Raw genomic sequence first — 21,189 nt, 5'->3', positions numbered from 1 at the left:
GCAGTTTGTGACCCGGTGGAGTGGTGTCTTCGATCCACCAGCCTGTAGTTTCCCAGGTGGTAGAGGAAGCAGCCCCTCATTGGCTCTGCCCAGCGGCCGGGAAAAGGACACGGAGCTTCAGCGAGGGGAGTGTTGGCTGGAGCTGCGAGAACAGCCTAGACTTCTGCCCACGGAGCAGAGTGACGGTGCCCATTTTCAGCTCTGCCGAGCTGGCACCAAGGTCGAACAGCCACAGCAGTCCGTGGACACCATCGGGACAAACCCGACCTCAGAGCCTTGGGTTTCCTCTGGGAGTCTCTCTGTCTGGGGCTAATTTCCCCAAGAAGGTCAACGTTCCTTCATGGTGGCAGGACCCACTGATAGACCTTTCTTGTCTCTGAGCGGATCCAAAGTTGGCACTGCGGACGGCGAGCGGGGCCGGGCCGTCCTTCGTCCTTAGCCAGCGTGATGCGCCCACCCTCTCGTCTCCAAGTGAACCAGCCAAGGTTCTAAGAACCCCTTTGGTTTCTGCCCACAGCAGTCATGAGTTTCCCTCCCGTCCCCCGGTGTGAGGGCCCCCCAAAGCTGCTGTGGGAGAGGCAGCGCCGCCCCTGCCCCCGGGGCAGTCCTAGGAGGAGCCGTTCGCACGGGAGGAGGTGAGACTGGCCTTAGACTGGTGAGCGTCCCGCCCCCCGGAGGAGAGGCAGCAGGGCACGGTTTGGGCCACTCTGCGCCTCTTCCCGGTGCTCAGCCTGCCCCCCCCCCAGCTCCTCTTCATCCAAAGGCAGTAAAACAGAGGGTCGTCGACTGTCCACTTGGCCATACGATTTGGTCAACATATTTGCTACTGATTTTCATGGACTTCCCCCAAAATCCCACTCATTGTCTTGGGACGCCCTCCTCTTTCCTCTTCCAGCGCCCCATCCTCATCACTGTCAAGACCTGTGAGGATCTGAGATTGTACCCTATTTGCAACATAACGGTTTGCTTTCCCCCTTTCCCGGATGCTGGCAGAAGACCCCAGATTCCTGAGTCAGAGACAACAGGTCTCTACTGGTCATAGCACAGCTAGTAGCATGAGCACCTCGCTTGCCTTGGTTTCCTTGTGCGAAGACAGAAGGTGACATCGGCGCACTCGGTGGGGTGCTTTTGAGGGGAGGAAGCCTGAGCTTCGGGAACCCAAAACTTTGATGACAGTGGGCAGTCAACACGCCCGCCCTTTCGCACAAAGGGCAACCTTCTATGGCTGTTGGCTGCCATGCCTCCTCGAAGAGATAATCTAGAACAAAGGTGGTCAGTGCCTTTGCTTGCAAGATTTCCAGAGAGATCCATGGAGAATTGTCTCCCAACGCTACATGCTTTCTCATTTGGTCCCTACGTGGTAGAGGATATCCTCGCCATGTCACGTGTGAGAAGGCCGAAGCCCAGAAGGAGCACGTGGCATGCCCAAGTTCACGGAGACTGGGAAACGGCGGAGGCAGGATTCAAACCTTCGTCCGCAGGCTTTCACTCCTCTCCAAAGCTGGCCCTCTATCCCCAGCGGCAGCCGCTCTGGCCTAAGGCTTGACGGAGAAAGTGGAAAAATCTCTGTTTAAAGATGGTCTTCAGAGGCTCTGTGGACTTTGGATTCCAAGTATCCCCTCCCTCCCCAACCCTGGCAAATTCAAGAGCAGACTTACTTCAAAGAACTGTGGCTTCTTCTGGTCCCTTGGGAGCCCACCCCCAAGGCCTAGAAACTGTCCCAGAAGATGTGTGATGACACTGCCGGCTTGGGCTGGAGCCAGGCCGGCCAGAGCCCTCCCCTCGCGGAGCACCCCTGGGACTCTCCCGGCTCAGACTCAGACAGAATGGGGTCCCAAATATGTGAACTGACAATTCCTCAATTTAAAAACCCTCCAGCTGCTGCTTTTGCCCTGCAAACCATGGCGGGGACACCCTTTCGCATGGCTAGGGCATGGCAGAGATCCTGACCATGGTCCCAGATGAAGCCGAGTAGCCCCAGGGGTCAGACCTCAGCCCCCTGGAGCCCCAGAGCGAGGAGAGCCCAGGAGCCAGCCAAGGCCTGTAACCGAGGCAGAGCTGGCGCCACTTGGCTTTCTGGGGATCTGATGTGGTTTTTGACGTTCATTGACATTATATTTGGGGCAGCACAAAGCAGAAGATTCTTCGAGAGTCAGAATAGCCGCTGTCAGGGCCAGGAATGGAAGCATCCCCACTGCATGGGTAGAGGACAGGAAACAAGGAGTGGGTGGGATCCCCATGTCCAAGGGTCTGCTTCTTATACACATACTTGGAGAACACCAAAATGGGGCACCTCGGGGCTCAATCGGTTAGGCATGATCTCAGGGTCCTGAGATTGAGCCCCGCTCCGGGCTTTGTGCTCAGAGGGGAGTCTGCTCGTCCCTCTCCCTCCCCCCTTGCCCTCCCCCAACTCCTGCATGCTCTCTCTCGCTCTCTCTCTCAAATAAATAAAAAAATAAATAAAATCTTAAAAAAAACCACCAAATACTGCCCATCTTAGACAAGTATTTAAAAAGATTTTATTTCTGTATGTATTTATTTGAGAGACAGAAAGCGGGAGCGCACGCAGGGAGGGGCAGAGGGAGGGACTCTCCAGCGGACTCCACGCTGACAACGGAGCCCGTCACGAGGGGCTCGATTCCACAGCCCCGAGATCCCGGCCTGAGCCAAAAGCAAGAGTTGGACAGTTAACCGGCTGAGCCGCCCAGGTGCCCCTCATCTTGGACAATGAAGGAATGCGGCCAACACTGAATGACCTTTTCTCTCGTCTACAAAAGATCACGCATGGAGACGTTTTTGTTCCAACACTAAGGAAGGCGCGTGGAGGGCTGTGTGCACACGGGCAGTGCTGTTCCTGTGCGTGTTTTCCTAGCATTCCTAAAGCTACATTTTGTTCATTGCTTGAGGGTGAGGAATAGAAAGAGAAACTATTAAAAATAAACATTTCCAATTTGCTGGTTCAAACAAAACTGACCAAAAAAGAAAAAAAAAGCTGGCGGCAAACATAATATTTAAAAAATTCAACAAATGCTAAATGTTACTACCAGCTTGCTCTATTCTAATTGCTTCACACATATAAACACATTTAATTCAATCTTCCTAACCACTCTGCGAGGTGCGTAGGATTTTTACGTCCATTCTAACAAATGACAAAACTGAGGCTTAGAGACTCGAGGTGACTTGCCCAAGGTCACTTACCTGGAGGCACAGCTGGGCCTGGAGCCCGGGGAGTTGCCTTCAAAGCCTGCCTTCTTAGCAGCTGTGGAAAGTCAAATTGAGGTCTGCCATCCCCAGGGCAGGGGGTGGGAACACCAGCTCCGGAACCAGAGAGATCAAGGTGGGAATCCTAGCTCTGATACTCACTAGCTGTGTGACCTTGGGCAACTTACTTAACTTCTCTGAGCCTCATCTATAAATCAGAGAGAAGGACTAGATGAGATGATACAAAGTACATAGCTCATAGCACGTCCCTCAGTAAATGATAATATGATTATTACTATTGCCAAACTAAGTAAGTATTCTGTTACCAGTGAATGTCCCAGAACCTCTCAGGAGGTCCAATCTGAAAGTCGGCCCCAGCTGCCCCTCTTGGGGCGTCAGATTCTGCAGTGCACAGCAGGGGCTCTCTGGAGGCACCATGGAGCCATCTAGTTTAGGCCTTTTGTTTTCGAGGGGAAACTGAGGCCCAAGGAGACAGGGGGTCCCTCACAGCATCACTCAGCCTGGTCTCCTCCAGTCCAGGGAGGTCACATTAAAAGCCATCTATGTCTTCTGCTTGGCCCATAAGCTCCCAGTCGCGCGTTCGGTAACTCTAGGCATTTTCTCTCCACTCCACTAGCTTCACCATGAGCTGCTCTGCAAACAGTCAGCAAGGCTGTGAGGCTGTTCTAGCCTATAGCCCAGGGGATGTCAGCCCGGACTGGACAGTCCCTTCCCCAGCACCTGCAGCCACCCCCCCCCCCCACGCCCCTGACCAGGCCAAGGTGACACACAGCTTCCCCTGGGTCATCCGGCTGCCGGAAGTCAGCCAAAGCCTCAAAACCCCAGGGTGGAGAATTGTAAAGCTTCATCTTCATTTGCCTTTTACACAGAAACCCAGCGACGAGAACGCCCTTAGTGCCACGATCTGTACTCTTAACAAATGATTGAAACGGCAAATTTTATGTTCTGCTCACGTTACCACAGTAACACACACACACACAAAAGAGCACGGGGAAGATGAAAACATTCTAGAAGTGGATGGTGGTGATAGCTGTGTAACAATGCAAATGTACTTCGTGCCACTGAACTGTATACTTAAAAATGGTTTAAATAGCCAATTTTATGCCAGATCTGTTTTACCACAAGTAAAAACAAAACCAAAAATGACCCGCTCTTCTTCCCTTCTTACCTCAACAGCTTTGCTCAGGCCAATGTTGGCTTCACAGCAACCTTCGCGGCCTCACTGAGAGACCAGCTCTGGAAGGAGCTCCAAGTCGTGGGCTTGGCCCGCATTGACCACTGTCTTGCTGTGTGACCCCGGTTGGCACACTGCCCCTCTCTGGACCTCAGTTCCGTGACGGTGATGGAACTAGAGGCACTCTGAGGGCCTTTCCGGCTTGGATGTTCTTTGAGTCTATATTCTAAGCCATCGAAGGAATAACCCCCAAACCAGGAATTCTTACTACCACACTGCTGAGAGGGTAGAATAAGGCTGTAGGACGTGAGCCCCCAGAACCTAGAGCCTGAGGATAAGTGAGGGTTCTCAGGGGTCTGCACGGAGAAGCCCGCTGGAGTTGTCATAGAGACACAGGAGAATAAACACACACGCCTCTAGCTGCCCGCTGGGTCCTTGAGCATTTATCAGACATGCCCACATCCGTTACCTCTGTGACTCTTCTATTCCACGAACATCTAGGGAGTCCGTCCTCTGTGCCCGGCGTGGGGCTGACCCAGGGCTGTGGCGGCAAATGGGACACGAGATCTCCGTCTGCAGGCGGTTGGCTGGGTAGAGATGGGCCGGGGCCGCATTCCCGTGGGGGGGCCGGATTTGGGGGCACAGCATCACTCTGGTTGGAGCGTAGGTTGGAAGAGGCAGGAGAGGGACAGGAGGCCCAGTGAAGAGCCGCAGCAGCTGTCTGGGGGAACCCCTGGTGCGGCCGCCGACAGATGTCCCAGTGGGTCACAGATGGCCTCTCCCACTGAGGAAGCAGAGGCTCAGTTAGGTCGGGACTGCCCGAGGCCAACAGCAAGTTAAGGGACCTGGATTTGACTTAATACTCGCTCACCCCCAGCCAAAGCTCCCCCTGCCAACCCCACTACCTTCCAGGCCCCAGGTGATCCTAGTGAGTGTAATTTGTACGTGTACGTGACGTGCTGAGAGCTTCGTACGTGCCCGTTCGGAGCGCCTGACATGCCTTCATTCACTTGTCCTCCCAACAATCCTAGGAGGTGAGTGCTCTCATTAGGATTCATATGGGGAAACTGAGGCACAGAACGGTGAAATAACTTGCCTCAAATCATATAACTGCTAAGCAGCAGAGTCAGGATTGGAACCAGCGGCTGCAGCTGCGAAGCCCCCTGAACTGTGGGGGAGGGGTGGGTATGGGCGCTTCCAGGACGGGGGGTAGGAGGGCATGCGGGGAGTTCTCGGAGCGGAACAGAGGCGTGCGCCTGCCCTCCAGAGCACTGATGGAATCTGCCCGAACACACGGGAAGCAGCCCGACCAGGTGTCCTGAGACCTGAGGTTTAGGCTCGGCTCTGCCCTGACCTTGCTGGGTGACCTCAGGCTACTCACACTCCTCTCTGGGCCTTGGGTTTTGTCACCTGAAGCCTGAACCAAGATCTCCAGGCCTGCCCCCCTCTTTCCTAGTTCTGTTTCTCTCACTCCTAGATCAACCCCTCTACCCCCACCCCCCCAGGCACTAAGGCAGGGGAGGGACTAGGGATGGGGGTGGGCTGTGGAACGGAGCGAGGGGGCAGTGGAGGGACTCTCCCTTCTCTTAAAAGTCTAGTGAGAGCAGGAAATCCCTCCCTCCCCCTTCCAGGCCTGAACTTGGGGAGGCACTGAGCCCCACCCACTTCCCAGGGCCTGCAGGGACCAGGCTCCCATCGCCCTCTCCAGAGACCAGGACTTGTTTAGAAAGTGTCTCCTTTGGAGCCTGAGTCACTGGATCCCTGGGTGGTCTGGGGGAAACCGCAGCGTTACTGCGAGTACCTTACCGTGACTGGGAGAAGGGGCAGGCGGGGCAAGTCCTGCCGCCCCTCTGTGACCTCGGCCACTCAGCCTCTTGTGTCTGGGACTTGGTTTCCCCACCCATAAACTGAGGGGCTGGAAGTGGAGTCTCAGACCCGCCACCTCTCCCTGACACTCGTGGCCTCCCAAGGACCTCAGGGAGGTCCTCAGCCTGGGGAGGGGGCAGGCCTGGGAGCAAAAGAGCTGTGAGGTCGACAGCCCTGGGGCCCCAGAACTCAGCGCTCTACGCTCCATGCTGGGAGACTGTCCACCCAGGAGGAGCCCCCAGCTGGCCTCTGACACGGAGGGCTTGTTCCTTCCCCCAGGGAGCTCGGGCAAATGACAGCGTTCGTGTAAGCCTCAGTGTCCCCATCTGAAAGGGAGCATGACTGAGACCGTGCCCGCAGAGCCGCTCCTGGAGCCCCGGGGCATGAACAGTTCTCAGCGTGTAGAAAGGGCTCACAAACAGGGCCTGTTACTAGTTATTGCCTCAAAAAGAAAAAAACCCAGGGACTCCTCGCCCACCCTCCCGTGGAACAGCTCAGCTCTGCTCAGTGCTCCAGAGGAGGACCAAGGCCTGGACAGTACGGGACAGCAGAGCGGGGGTTGGGCCCCTGGAGGCTCAGGCCTGGGTGGCAGCAGGGAGTGAAAGGGTCTGGCCTGGCAGGGGAGTCAGGAGAAAGTTTTCCTTGAAGGACAGCATGGCCCGTGGGGCTTCATTCTAGAATCGATGTCATCTGGCTGAGGGGGCACCCTGAAAATCTGGAACATGGCAAAAGGACGTTACTATCTGGTCTGCACAGAGTTGACCCTGTGATGGGAAGCGGGCAATCCGGGTCCTACCCACGATTACAGGATGGAGGTAAGCACGTCCCTGCTCTGGGCCTCAGTTTCCTCATCTATGAAATGGGTGGGAGTGTCAATCCCTGTCCCTCTTGCTCCCTGATAAAGGGGGAGTGTGATCATTACTTCCACACCCAGACATCATGGGGTGACCGGCTGCTTCCTCTGAGAGCAGAGTCCCTCTTGAGAGACTGGCATCAGTCAGCGCTGGGGAGCCTGGTGGGTGCAGGGCTCGGTCCACTCACTTCCGCCTGCAGCCGAGCCCTCCGGCTAGGAAGCCCCTACAAAGAGCTTTCTAAAGGCCCGCACGGATCACCTCCCTGGCCCACTCAGAAACCAGCCCCCCCCCACCATGACTGTCACCCCAGCTCCTGATCCTGACATCTGAGAGCCCCAGCCTCCCTTTCCAGTCCCGGCCCTGTATGCCTAACAGCTGATACACACTGATGATGGACCAGGAACTATGCGAGGTCTTTATTTCTCCGGATTCGAACCTACTTCTCAGGCAGGAGTTTTATCCCCATCTTACACCACCTTACGTAGAGAAGCCTCCAGAATCACTCTAGTGGCAGATGCCAGATTTGAACGCAGGCAACCTGGCTCCAGACCTTCAGACCAGACTACCTTCTCCTGCCTCTGGGGGTTCCACACAATGGATGCCTCCTGGTCTCTTCCAGTCCCACGGTGTCACCCCTTTGCTCCCGTCCCCTCTGCCACCCTTAGCCTGTCACTTGCCCGGGAGGACCAGAGCCCTAACACTCCCACAGAACTGTCTCCTTGTTCCATCTTGCACTCTGCTAACTGCCTGAGCCCCAAGTACCCCCCACACTGACCCCACACCAAGAATACCCCAGGAAGGCCGGCATCCCCGGTGGGCACCTTCAGGACGGGGCCCCAGCCTGGAGCGCCCTGGCGTGTCCAGGGCTTGGCAATGTCAGAGGCACCAGTATGCCTTGGTGTGGGGCCAGAGTGAGCAGGGGTGGGGAAAAGAGTCCATCGGTAAATAACTTCGGGAAACAAAGTAAAATGGTGTATTTCTCAGAGGATGTGGTGGCCGCGATCCCCACCTCCTGACATTCACATTCTCGTCTAGTCCCTCCCTCATCGTCAGCAAGAACGGTTCGAGGGCTCCGCGGACGCGGTGAAGAGATGCACGTCACTTTCGAGCTAAGGTGGTAAAGGGTGGCAGCGTCACTCTTGGTCTCTCTCATGTGGATCCCTTGCTCTGGGGGAAAGCCACGTCGTGAGTAGCCCGGTGCATAGGCCCGTGTGGTGAGGGACTGAGGCCTCGAGCCAACAGCCACGTGAGTGAGCTTGGAAGCGGGTCGTCCAGCTCCAGACGAGCCTCAGATGACTGCAGCCCTGGCCGACGGCTTGACTACAACCTCACGAGACCCTGAAGCAGAACCACCCAGCCGGGCTGCTCCTGCATTCTTGAACACAGAAACCGAGAGAGATAAGAAATGTTAGTTTCAGGCTGCTATGTTTTAGGATAATTTATTACGCAGCGATAGATAATACACGTGGCTTCTCCGAGCACTTTCTATGCTAACGTAAATCTCCAAGCAAGAAGATGGACAAGGTAACGTTCCCCTTAGTTATCTGGCCAAGGAGGCCTTCTTTTTTTTGAGTTTTCTCAAGAGAGAAAACTGATTTATTATGGCTCTGGTCCTACAATTAAATGTGACTTCTAACCCCGATCTGTGATGAGCTAGTCATTTGCTCTTCCAGAATCTCAACTCTTCCCTTTTATAGAGTAGAAAGAAACAACCTGCCTTTGCATAAATCATAAATACAACCCCAGATGGCCTAGTTCTGAGCTCTTTGGTGAGGGGTGGGAGAGTGGCTTGTCTAGGTCCTAAAAGGAGCTTTTCCCTGGGGCTCAGGTGGGTTTTCGAAGGGGGCAGGTGGGCCCGAGGCCCATTATCTGTCTTTCTTCCTCAGGGCATTTCCCCAGAGTGGTGAGAATTAGTGTTTTCTTCCAGCTTGTGCACAGGTCAGAGATGGGAGGCATGGACCTGAGCCTCCCCCATTAGACTGGGAGAGCTTCCTTCCCCTCTACACACCCCTCTCCTGTGGACACAGTGAAGCCATGGGCAGGAGGGAACATCAGAACCTTCTCTGGCCTCAACAGGAAACATATGCCCTTCCTCCCTTCTCAGTTTATCCCCCCTACTCTTTCCCTGGTAGAAGACTAGAGATCAAGTTTGAGGATGCTGGATGGGTCAGAAACCCACGGAAACCCTGCATGTCCCTCTTTGTTAAAAAGAAGACATTAAAAAAAAAAAAAAAAAACCATAATACGAATACTTTATTATCAATGAGTGACTGGTATTAGCTTTTTGTCTGGGCATTAATAGTTCAAAAACCATACACCAAACCCAGGTTTTCCACCTAGCTCTGCTGTACCATTTTCTTTAAAAACAAAAACAAAACAAATAATAATAATGAAGAGGAGGAAGGAGGAAAAGAAAGAAAATATATTTGTATTGAAAGAATTATAAGCCAAAGTGCGTCTTTCTTGGTTTGTCCATATACACACATTGCACCATACATAAATAATTACATTGTAAAAATGACTCCATAATTACAAGTATAATATATATTTCCATATAATATATAAAACTTTATATTAAATCTAGGTAGATGATATTTGGGGGGTGTCGTCCGCGGGGGCCGCGTCTCCGGCGGCGGGGCAGGGCGGCCGCGGCTATCTGTGGTTGTTGAGGAGGACCTCGAGCCAGCAGGGGCAGGAGGTGATGAACTGCCGCGAGTAGCACGGCCCCCAGCCCTTGGCGAAGCTGATGCGGACGCTGTTGGGGTCGTAGGGGCCGTCGGCGGCGTCGGGCTCGGGCCCGTGCTGGAGCAGGCCCGAGCGCTCGAAGTCGAACACCTTGATGGAGTAGCCGGGCGGCACCTTGCGCACGACGAGGGCGCGGCCGCCGGGCGCGTCGAGCGTGGGCGAGTTGACGAAGATGGGGTGCTCGCCGCGGTTGTAGGCCCACACGCCGTCGGGCTCCTTGCTGAGCACGATGCCGAAGCCGATCTTGCTGCGCGTGCGCCGCACCGACTCGCTGCGCCGCTCCAGCTTGAGCTGGCCCAGGCAGAAGCCGCTGCCCTGAGGTAGGTCGTAGAAGATGCTCACGGCCTGGTCGTACACGGCGTAGAGGCGGCCCACGCGCGTCCGGTGCTCCCAGTAGGCCACGCTGCACCAGTGGCTCGGCTTGCTGGCATCCGGAGACATGCTGGCGTCTGCGGGGCAAGCACAGGGCGCGGGGGGCGGTTAATGGGGGGGGCGGCGGGGAGCAGAGGTGGGGCCGCCGCCCGCGCGGGGCGGGTGGCTGGGGTTTCCAGCGTTCAGCAGACATGCGGGCACGGACGCGTGCCGGGTTGTCCTCAAGAAATGTACCTCGCAGAACAGCCCCTACACACACGCAAAGGGGAGAGCAAGGCTGGGAGCCCACAGGGAAGGCAAGTCACCCACTGTGTGCTCCGGGCACGCAAACATGAACCGCACCCGGCTCCTGCCCCTAGAATCTTCCAAGCTCAAGCTGGCAGGAGAGGGCCAACCCTGCCCTGCGCCCACACACACGCCCAAAGGAGGGGCTGAACACCCAGCACCTACAATGTTCCTGGAGCTGCACACTGCGCTCTGACTATACCGGACTCACTGGGTCCTCCCCGCACTCTGCGCTGAGGCCACCTTCTCCTCATTGTACAGACGAGGATCCAGACTCGGCAGACACCAGCAGCCCGCCGAAGGCCACGATCTGAACCCCACCAGCCCAAGCCTCAACCTGAACAGCTATTAGGGGGCATAAATCACACTTGAGGGGGGGTCAGGCACAGGAAGCCACGGCGGGGTGGGGGAGTTGGCCCCCAGAATCCCTTCCAGCCTTGGCCTTGAGTATAACGCCTAGTTTCCCAGTAACCCCCACTCCTCAGCCCTCAAGGTGGCTCTCTTGGCATGAAGTGCAGTTGTTCCCCCGAACTGCAGCCCCTTCCGTGAGACGGAGAAGCTGAGGGGCTCTAAGCGTTAAAGCAAATTGCCCCGCAGGGCCTCCAGAGATCGCCAGCTCCCAAAGGTGTGTGCTGCCTCAGTTTCCCCATGGACCATAAAGGGGTGGCCTGGATGACTGGAATCCCTTTCCCCTCCAGCATGAGGCATGTCTGCATGTCTGGATGAGCAATTCTCTGACACCAGGCCGAAGGCCACAAGGGCAGCTGGAGGCAGCCCCATCTTTGCCGCTCCCTTGTGTGGCCAGCTTCTCAGACATCAGGTCTTTCCCTTGAGCTCGGAGCGCTGAGAAGCAGGTGGGCATCCGTGACTGCCCTGTGAGGGGACCTGTTCCCACACAGCCCTTGTTTGGGGCTCATGCACAGAGGGAGAGGTTTTCCCAAGAACGGGGTGGGAGCAAAGCAAGGCACTTTATGGTGTGGCTTCTCCAAGAGAAACTGTGACCAAAGTCCAACCGAACCCAAGGAAGAAAACACCGCTAACAACTTCATCAGGAGCCTGGGCGAGGTCAACTGTCTGCCTTCAGCCCAGCCCCGCCTAGTAGCCCCAGAGCAGCGGGGCGGCAGGGCCCCTCGGATCCTCCTGTGCGCTGGCAGGCCCTCCTAGCCACCCAGCAGGAAGCTGTCTTCTCAAAGCGCCTCCTGTAGGCTGCCAGCTCCGCTGAGGCCTTGGACTGGGCAGAGCCCCAAAGGGCGTGCCCCTCACCCTCTGCCTGGTATTGAGGTCCCAGACATAGGTCCCCGGGCCACTCCCCGAGAACGTATTAACTTGCCTCCTAGTCCCCTCCAGGTCCTGGTTCTGGCCAGTGGGAGGAGATGGGGGGAGAAAAGACACTGCCCTGAGGTCCTTGCCCTCAGCTGACTCGCCCCTCGGCCAGCAGGTAGAGAAACAGCTCAAATGTGGGGTGGGCGACCAAGAGGCAGGCAACTAGGCCAGTCCCAGCAGGTGCACAGACAGGAACACTCCAAGCCACAGCCCCTCTCTCCATCCATCCATCCATCCATCCACCCATCCATCCATCCATCCGGTACAGGTCGGGGAGTTTCCAAGGGGCACGAAAGCAGTGCCATCCAAGCCTGGCCGTGAAAGTCCAGCACCAGTCTTCTCAGCAGCAGCGAGAGTTCCTTTGGCGCACGAGATACAGAGAGGTAGGGAAGCAAACACCTGTGCCTGGAGAATGTTCGGTGACAGGAGGGGCAACACGCATCACTGAAAGCCTTGCATCAGTTAGGCACCTTCTTCCCAACAGCCTTGATTCACTTCTATTACCAGCCCGTTCCACAGGTGAGGAAACTGAGACCCAGGGAGCTGCCGTGAGCTGGTCGAGGGTACACATGAGTGAGTGCTAGGCCACACTCGGGGGGGGGGGGGCGCTCCTCTCCACACTCTGGGTAGACTCCCCCCTGAAGCCCCTGCACCGAACAAGTCCCCTCCCTTCTCTAGGCCTCAGTGTTCCTGTATGTAACCAGACTGTTCTCTCATGGCCTGAATCCTAGAGGTGCTCGCCCACAAGCTGGTGAGTCACTCCCCGCACCCCCACCCCCGGAAAGCCCCCCCACTGGAAGGCCTTCCCTCCCCAAGGGTGCACTGCAGCATCGCTGAGTGAGGCATACTGCTAGCCACCCCCCCCCCCCCCCAGATAAGGCTCAGAGGGCCACCCAGTCATAAAGTGGCAGCTCTGCCCCAGGGTGGAGTCACTCCATCATAAAAGGCAAGAAGCACTTTGGCAGTCAGAATAGGGGGCGGGGCGGGGAGGTTGAGAGTAATGGAACTGAGGGTGTGGGGGAGGTACTTCCTGTCCCCCTCCTCTTAGCTCCTTCCACCCCAGCCAAGCAAATGTCCCCCATCATCTGCCCCCACTTTATCAATACGCATGTCCCCCTTGCTCCAGCACTCCTCACGGAGATCGGACCCTGTGCCTGGGAGATGGACCCCACAGAGGTGCCCTAGGGCCCGGCCTGCCCCAACCGTCTGGCTTAGGGACACTGCCTGGGCCCGGCCTCACCTCCTGCAGCCTCTCTGTGTAAGCAGACTGGGTAACACTTCATCACACCTGGGCGCCTGGCCAAACCTTCCAAATTCCAGGAGATGGACTGCTGCCTCCAAGAAGCCTTCTCTGATCGCTCCCTCCCATGCACCTGCGGCCTTCAGTGCAGTCACTCCCTAGGCCTGAGCAGGTATCCGTGCTGTTGGTCAGTGCCCCTGGCTGGTCTAGACTTCCCAGTAGGAAGGGGTGGGCCTCAATCCTCTCTACCTCTGTCCCAAGACTGCATGTATCCCTAGGGTGCTCGCAGAACACGCTAAAAGGGAAGGAGGAAGGAAATAAAATCCATCCTAAGGGTCAGCCCACTGCCCTCACCCCCAGCTCCCACTGGATCCTGCCCAGCAGCTGGGGCCGCTGGTCTCAGGCCCCAAGGGATGGTGGGCAAGGACTTAGGTCTGAGGTCTCCCGAGAGCAAGCCAGCAAGTGAGCACATCACCATGCTCGGGGCCTCCCTGTCCCCGCCCAGCTCTTGGGGTCCTGGGGCTCCAGAGCTTGAGGGACCCACTGACATCATCTTGTCCGGGGAGCCCGAACACTTTGGGCTTTCACAAACCAATACATTGTTTAACAGAGCGATGGTGAATGTAACAGGGTTACTACTGTTTAATTTTGTCATGTACAGACTTATTAAAAACCCAAGACCATCGACTACCACTAGCACAAAAGAAAGTATAATTTATACTAATAAAACAGGTAGGACCTAAATCAGAGATGTAAAAGTTAACACAATTAGATTGTAAGAAATGTTCTTATCTCTTTCACTGTGGACCAGTGAAAATGTAGTGCAGAGACCGGCCTGTGGGAACCACTACCTGAATCCAACGTCCTTATGCCCCACGGATGACAGCCCTGGGCTACAGGGGCCTCACCCAAGGCCACACGGCGGCAGACAGCAGAGCTGGGACCAGCACTTGGGAGCCTAGAACTCTAATCTAGTGCTTGTCACACGAGCCAAAGGGTTTCAGAGTAAGACGGACCTAAGGCTCTCACCACTGACTGGGTGTGTGGCCAGGGACCAGCCACCGAGCGTCCCTAAGCCTCAGTCTCCCCACCTGTAAAATGGACTTATTCATAGTCCAGTGCCTCATTTATACAGTCCTCCTCTGGATTTTCTGGGAACTCCAGCAGCAGATCAGTCGGGTACAGAAAGAAGTAGCCGCCTCTCTACTGGCCCCAGAGCTGGCCCTAACCCTTCAAAGGCCAGGGCTCCTTAGGGGTGCCGGGGGGTCACGGCCCGGGTCACCACCGTGGCAGGTTACGACAGGATAGCGGATGGCAGCGCCCCCCACGAACCGTACAACACTGTACTGATGGGCAGGCTTTCTTCTAGCCTGGGACCTGAGGTTAAAGAGAGGGGCTCGTTAGCACAGGAATGAGGAACCGAGCAAGGAACAGCGGAACGTCTAGAACCAAGTCGAGGGCTGCTGTGGCTCTGTTTACGCACACACGCGCGCGCGCGCACACACGCGTGGATTCGGCTCTCATGCAGTGTGGCCCATACAAGCTGACCTGCTCTCTTCGAGTGAGCAGGCCGGCCCCCCCAAACCCCTGCCCTCCCCACAGTGGCAGAGCCCCACTGCACCGCCGTGCTCCTCAGCCCGGCTGCCGCTCAAGGTGCGAGAGGACAGTCGTTTGCAGAAGATCTTTTTCTCCTCGTGGCTCCAAGGCTGCAGTCCCGCCATCAACCTAATTAGGAACCAGCTTCTTAATTGCAAATAAATACCAGGGAGTCAGACCCGAGGGAGCGACATCAAAGATGACCGCGCTCTGACCGAAACTCCTGCTCGCTACCCCTGCTCCGGCCTGGCCTGGTTCCCAGCCAGACTCTGGGTCCCGGGCTGGGAGGGCTCTGGGCGGGGGGCGGGGAGGAGGAGAGGAGAGGCGCGGTCTGGCGCTGTGTCTGGGGCAGACCGGGCAGAGTGGCCCCCCGCCGGGGCGGGGCGGGGGGATGGTTCAGGAGTCCTGCAGTCAGGGGTCCTGCCTCTGGGCCTGCTCAGGGCGGTTCATCTTCCTTCGCCAGGCCTCGGGCTTCCCACCTGAACAATGAGCTCGGGAGCTCTGTGATTCGGTGGACGTCCACAGCAGCTCGACCTGCAAGCGCCCAAACTTGGCCGACAGCTCAGATGTCCATCAACGGGAGGACGGGTATCACGGACTGAATATTTGTGCACCCCGAAATTCAGATACTGAAATCCTAACCCCCAGTGTGACAGCCTTTGAAGGCGGGCCTTTGGGGGGTGATTCAGCCATGAGGGTAGAACCCTTGTGAATGGGATTAGAGCCCTTCGAAAAGAGACCCAGGAGAACTCCCTCACCCCTTCTGCCCTCCTGAGGACACAGCGAGAACAGTGAGAACACGGCCACCTACGAACCAGGAGCCGAGCCCTCACTAGACACCAACACTTGTCAGCACCTCGATCTTGGACTCCCCAGCCTCAGGAGTGGTAAGAAATAAAGACGTGTTGCTTGAGTCACCCAGGCTATGGCATTTTTGTGATAGCAGCCTGAACAGACTAAGATCATGGAAACACAGAAACACGGGACATCCGTGCGATGGAACGCGACTCACTGATGAAAAGGAACGAACTAGTGAAACACACACACTGTGGACGAATCTCAAATGTATTGTGCTAAGTGAAAGAAGCCAGACACAGAAGAGAGGCTGTTTGTTTCTATTTATATAACATTCTTGAGTAGACAAAACTAACCTACAGTGATAGAAATCAGAACAGGGATTACCTCTGGGGAGCGGGAATGACTCGGAGGGGGCGTGAGGGAACGTTCTGGAATGATGGACATGTTTGATACCTGGATCAGTACCATGGACTGGGGTGTACACACTGTCCCAACGCCCCACCTATACTCGGAAGAGTGGTGCATTTCAGTGTAGCTCTGATGCCTGGAAAGAACACAAATGTGCTGCTCCCTGTGGCTGTCCTGCAGTGGCCCCAGCAGGGCTCTGCGGTGGCCCAGGGGACAGCCCCTGTGTTTCCAGACCAGGCAGGGGTGGCCCAGCCTCCCGGTGGTGCCCACATTCCTGCCACCAGAGGGTGGTGGACGCCTGCGGTGGGCAGGAGGAGACTGCCTACAATAGGCGCTCTCCCCTAGACGGAGCCGGCCCCCACAATGGCTGGCATTCCTTCCCCTCAGCCTCTCTGCCCAGGGAGTGTGCTGTGAGTCCAACGTGTAATGGGGGGGGGGGGGGCTTGCTGGGGCACCAAAGGGGCCGACTGCAGCCTGGGGGAGGCGGGAAGAGCTGAAATCCCAAGAAAAGCCTTTAGCTTCTTTGAATCAGCAGTTTTCTGTCAAAACAAAGGGCAGGAACGTTCCTGTGTGCTCCCCCGTGGGCTGCACGCTCCAAAAGCCTGAGCATACGCAATGCAGCTTGTTTTCCTCGTGATCCCCCCCTTGCTGTTTGGCCAAACTGCCTCGGACCTGGCCATCCCGTGAAGGGAACCAGAGATGTGCCCTAATACAGGTCCCTCAGCCTCTACGAGAGCGGACGGGAAGGCTCAGAGCATTGGCAGGCTGGGCCCCGCATCCTCCTGGTCTCCAGCGGCTTGCCCGGGTGGCCGAACTCCTCCGTGTTCAAAGCCTCTGTAGCTGCTTCACACCCACTTGGGGCCACAGCAGCCCCCCTGTCTCTCCCGGGGCTGGATGGAAAGGGCTGACCCAGCCACACCTCACATGAGCACAGAGCCAGGGCAGACAGAGCCAGACCCCACTGAGGGCTGGGAAGGGAGACTCAGAGGCCCAGAGAGGTGAAGGGACTTGCCCAGGGTCACCCAGTAAGTTGGTGGCAGAGCCGGAGAGGAGCGCCCAGGCGGGGGGCTGGCTTTTCCAGTCCCCTTTTCACTGGCCGCACTGGGGCCTCCTGCCCTCCTGGAAAGCTCTTTTCTTCTGTCCCATGTCATGCCTGTGGCTTCAAGTTCCCGTCCAACCGGCAGCTTTTTCATCTGAGGCTCCCAGGCCTGGGAGTAATTATGTGGCCCTGCATCTGGTTAACCTAACACCCCTTTAAAAGCCCTGTTTGCCCATTAGATAAGTAGTTTTTGTAATCAAACTTAAGGGGGGAAAAGGAGTTTCCACTTAACCTTCCTTTGTCATTTTAAGCTGCAGAAATGGCTTTGGGTTTTGCAGCAAGTCCAGAGATGCAGCATTAATTAGAGGCTTTTTTTTTTTTTCCTTTGTTAAGGGAGGGGGAGACCAGTCCTTTATCCGCTGGGCTCTGGCAGTAAAACCAGAGAAGGAATGCGCACGGGGCTGTGTCATGTTAATGGTCAACAGCTTAGAACGAGCCTCTCTGCTGAACTCTTTCCAAAAGCAGGGCCCAGCTGACAGGAGTTTCCTCTTATTCGCTCCCGCTCGCCCCTCCCCACCCCCCACCTCAGCTCTAGCACCTTTGGCTCCTAGAGGAAGCCAGGCTTCCAAGAGGAAGTTCCTAATCGGTCATTACATCACGGGCGGTCTGGCCACCGCTGCCGCCTGCCCAGGGTCCACCTCAGGGGCTCTCTCGGCTGCTGGGCTCCGGGGCCGAGGACTGTGCCGGCCACCCCCCTGCAGGCAGGAGGCCAGCCTGCTGCTCTGCTCCACGATTTTCACCCCCAAGACAGGGATGAGATGGGAGTGCCAAGGGGGAAGGACAGCAGGGGAGGAGGGAGGCCAGGAAACACACGGGCCATGTGGCCCAAACTGACGACTTTGCAGAGGCAAAAACTGAGGCCTGAAGAGGTAAGGTGACTTGCCAAAGGCACAGTGGAGATTCGCACACGTCTGGGCCCCATCAGGTGTCTCCTGCACAGGCTGGATTTGAGCGCGTGGGCTCAGGAGCATAGCTTCCTGCATGTGAATCTCAGCTCTGCCACTCACCAGCTGTGACATCTTTGGCACATGACTTTACCTCCCCGGGCCTCAGTTTCCTAATCTGTGAAATGGGGATGCAATCATTGCTTACTTCACCCGGCTGTTGGGATTCATTTCAAGGGCACCAAATAATGCCTGGTTCCAAATAAGCACTCCATAAATAACAGCTATTCTTATTCTTACTAATATTCTTAACCACCGTACAATCTTATCTCTCTATATTATTTGTACACAGTATTTAATAGACTGAGTCAGCTCTTTGGTTCATAAAGGTATCCACATTAGGTAATAATATCTACAAAGATAAGACAAGCCCATGCAGTTGAGAATCAAGGGGAATAGTAGTAGTAGTAATAATAATAATGATAATAATACTAATATACCAGCCACCATTTAACGAAGCTTTACCAAATGCCGAGCAGAATATGCAGCAGGTCAAATGCACTATTTCGACATACTGGCAAGTCACCTTATACTCCCCCCACCCCTCTCAGTCAGTCCCATTTCAGGATGAAGAAACTGAGGCCCACACGTCAGGTAGCGTGTCCACAGCCCTCAGCTAGGAAGGCAAAAAGCTGGGATTTGAGCTCGGCCATCGAGGCTTGGGGACAGGGGACTCAGTGTCACTGCTGTGCTTGCAGCCTAGAGGAGAGCAGGGCAGTGCCACAGGGACGGCACAATGACCGCGCAGCCAGGTCCACCCCGCGCTGCCACGGGAAGGCTCTATGAAGGCTGGACGTTAAAAGGGTCCTTGGGGGCACCTGGGTGGTTCAGTTGGTTAAGCGTCTGACTTGGACTCAGGTCATGATCCCAGGGTCCTGGGATGGAGCCCCGCGTCAGGCTCCCGGCTCAGTGGGGAGTCTGCTTGTCCCTCTCCCTCTCTCTCTGCCCCTCCCCCCACTCATTGTGTGCACAAGTGAGCTCGCTCTCTTATAAATAAAATCTTTTAAAAAAAGGGGGAGGAGTCCTTGGATGTGGCAATGTGGGGGCCACCCCACCACACGCTGCCCACCTTAGTGTTACCAGGAGGGCGGGGGGTTTTCAAAGAGCCTGCCTTCTAACAGCTCCCAATGGCCCCTACAGTCCTGTGAACACATCTACTTTGTTAGTTTTTTAGTACAGTTTCTCCCCCACACTCCCACCACCCCTCCAAGACCCGGTGAGCGTTTTCTAGGTGCCGCAGGGCAGAATGGTGGTCTTGGGAAAGGGCTGCGAACCCCAGCTGAGTGCCGGGGGGTGGGCGCTCAGGCTCCTCCTCCATTCTCTCTTTAGGAACTCCCAAGTCCAAGAGATGGAATCATCCCCCTCTCAGAGGGCGGACCCCAGGGTGGAGAGGCCACACGGCAATGCAGGGTGGGAATCCTGAGGGGCTGGCCTGACACTCTGCTGGGCCCTTCATGCTGCCTCACCTGCTCCCTCTGCTCTTTGAGGTGGTTCCCCAGAGCCTCCACCCTGGATGGGTTTGGGGGGGGGGGTGTAAGGATGGTAGGTGGCCACAGGCCGTGACCGGCCTTCACTAGGGAAAGCCTAGGGGGCCCTGCAGGAGGCCTTTCTTCCAGCCTTGGCGCCCTGACCCTGGCCTGCCCGGCCCCACATCTCTGGGGGAACAAAGTGGCGGCCTGGGCTGAGGTGGGTAAGGTTTCCATTCCTTTATCCTGTGCGGTATTCAAACAAGTCCTGAAAAGTGAACTCCTCATGCATCCCTGACAGAAAACAAGTTCCCACCAGGGCCCTAACACACAGGCCTGCACAGCGTCCCCCCCACCCCCACCCCACCTTCCCCGGGACCTACTGCTCCAAGAGGGGCAGGGAGATCCACCAGGGGAGCAAAGCTGGGGCCCTGCTGCCATCAGCATCCGTCTCGCTCTGCCACCCCAGCGAGACTGTTTCAGGCTCCCTGCACCAACGGAGCAGTGGCTTCTCCCTGGGTCTCAGTGCCCTGTGGCCCAGGCTCCCTTCTTAACAGTGCTCTGCAGGCAGCTACAGCCTCTGAGAGCCACCTGGGGGACCAGACGACACCAGAAACACCGTGCACCTGCCTGGACCAGCCTGGCCCTCCTAGAGGAAACCCAGGCACCTAAGGCAGGGACAGAAGACCCCAAAGAAGCGAGGCTGGGACCGAGTCCCGGCAGGAAGAATTCTAGTTCCCTGGGCCCTGTGAGGGAAGAACGGAGAAGCGGAGAAGCGTCTGTGAGCAGAGAGACATCGATAAGCAGCTTATAAAATCAGCCCACATTTTCAAGAAGGAACCAGTTTCTGCAACAAAAGGCTCTGAACTTTGCTCCCATTCCAAGTCCTCTTTTGTCTTATCACAAAGTCAGACTCTGAATCTGTGTGTTGGTTTTCTTACCCAGAGACCTACTAGGCTGGGAAAGCCTTGCTTTTCATATTGCCCCAGAGAGATTCTAAAATAACACTGTTTCTACAAGATCATGAAGCTGGGTACCTCCTGGGTCCCCAGGAAAGAGGTGGCAATTAAGAGAAGGGGTCCCCAAATCTTCCCTGCTTGTAGGTGGGCTCTGCTCATGGCCCAATTCCCAAATTCACACACAAACCGGGCCCCTCCCTGGCCGTCAGGGTTCTCGGTCAGCTGAGCCAGGTTTTGTTTTTTCTTTTTTTTTTTTTTTTTTAAGATTTTATTTATTTGTCAGAGAGAGAGCACACCAGACGCAGGACTCGATCCCAGGACTGGGGGACCATGACCTGAGCCGCAGGCAGACGACGCTTCAGGGACTGAGCCACCCAGGCGCCCCCACAAGCCGGGTTTTCATCTTCAGGCTTTAGGTGCCAACATTCGCTGATCCAACCCAACCTTGACTTCCCTGTTGAATCCGAGACCACAGAGAACAAAATCGGCCCTTTGGGGGTTCAGATGGGGACAGCGTGGGCATGCGGCAGAGGCGCAGGGATGCGGTCTGTGGCAGACGGCAGGGTGTTCAGGGAAGCCCATCTCTGGGCACATTCCTGCCTTGCAGGCTCCCGGAGCCGGGAGAATTCGGGGCACCCCTGCTTTTCTTTTCCTTCCCAAATACAACTGGAGTTTTCCTGGCAAACGTCCCGCCCCAGACTTCTACTTGGACCCAATGTAAAGCCATAAAAGCAAAGGACCTCAAAATCGCCCTCCATCAGCCTGTCTCAGCTCTCGGGAGCAGGAGCCCAATGCTGGTACAGAAACAGCCCAAGCGATAACCAGGTGAGGCCCCCCA

General features: G+C 56.2%; 1 protein-coding gene across 2 annotated transcripts in view; it reads right to left on the bottom strand.

Moving 5' to 3' along the window:
• Positions 1-8,542: 8,542 nt before the first annotated feature.
• SMAD6 (SMAD family member 6) overlaps positions 8,543-21,189 on the bottom strand; it is a 74,822-nt gene continuing 62,175 nt past the window's right edge. Inside the window, exon 4 of one of the 2 annotated variants that reach the window (XM_026478366.4) lies at positions 8,543-10,310. In XM_026478366.4, the coding sequence (XP_026334151.2) occupies positions 9,769-10,310 (542 nt within the window). In that variant the 3' untranslated portion in view covers positions 8,543-9,768. The remainder of the gene's footprint in view (positions 10,311-21,189) is intronic. The other variant, XM_057303666.1, reaches the window with a different exon arrangement.

Source organism: Ursus arctos, unplaced genomic scaffold (assembly GCF_023065955.2).
Source record: "Ursus arctos isolate Adak ecotype North America unplaced genomic scaffold, UrsArc2.0 scaffold_28, whole genome shotgun sequence".
In the NCBI taxonomy this organism is placed as follows: Eukaryota; Metazoa; Chordata; class Mammalia; order Carnivora; family Ursidae; genus Ursus; species Ursus arctos.
Note: the sequence above shows the minus strand (reverse complement) of the source record. Positions and strands in the feature narration are given on the sequence as shown.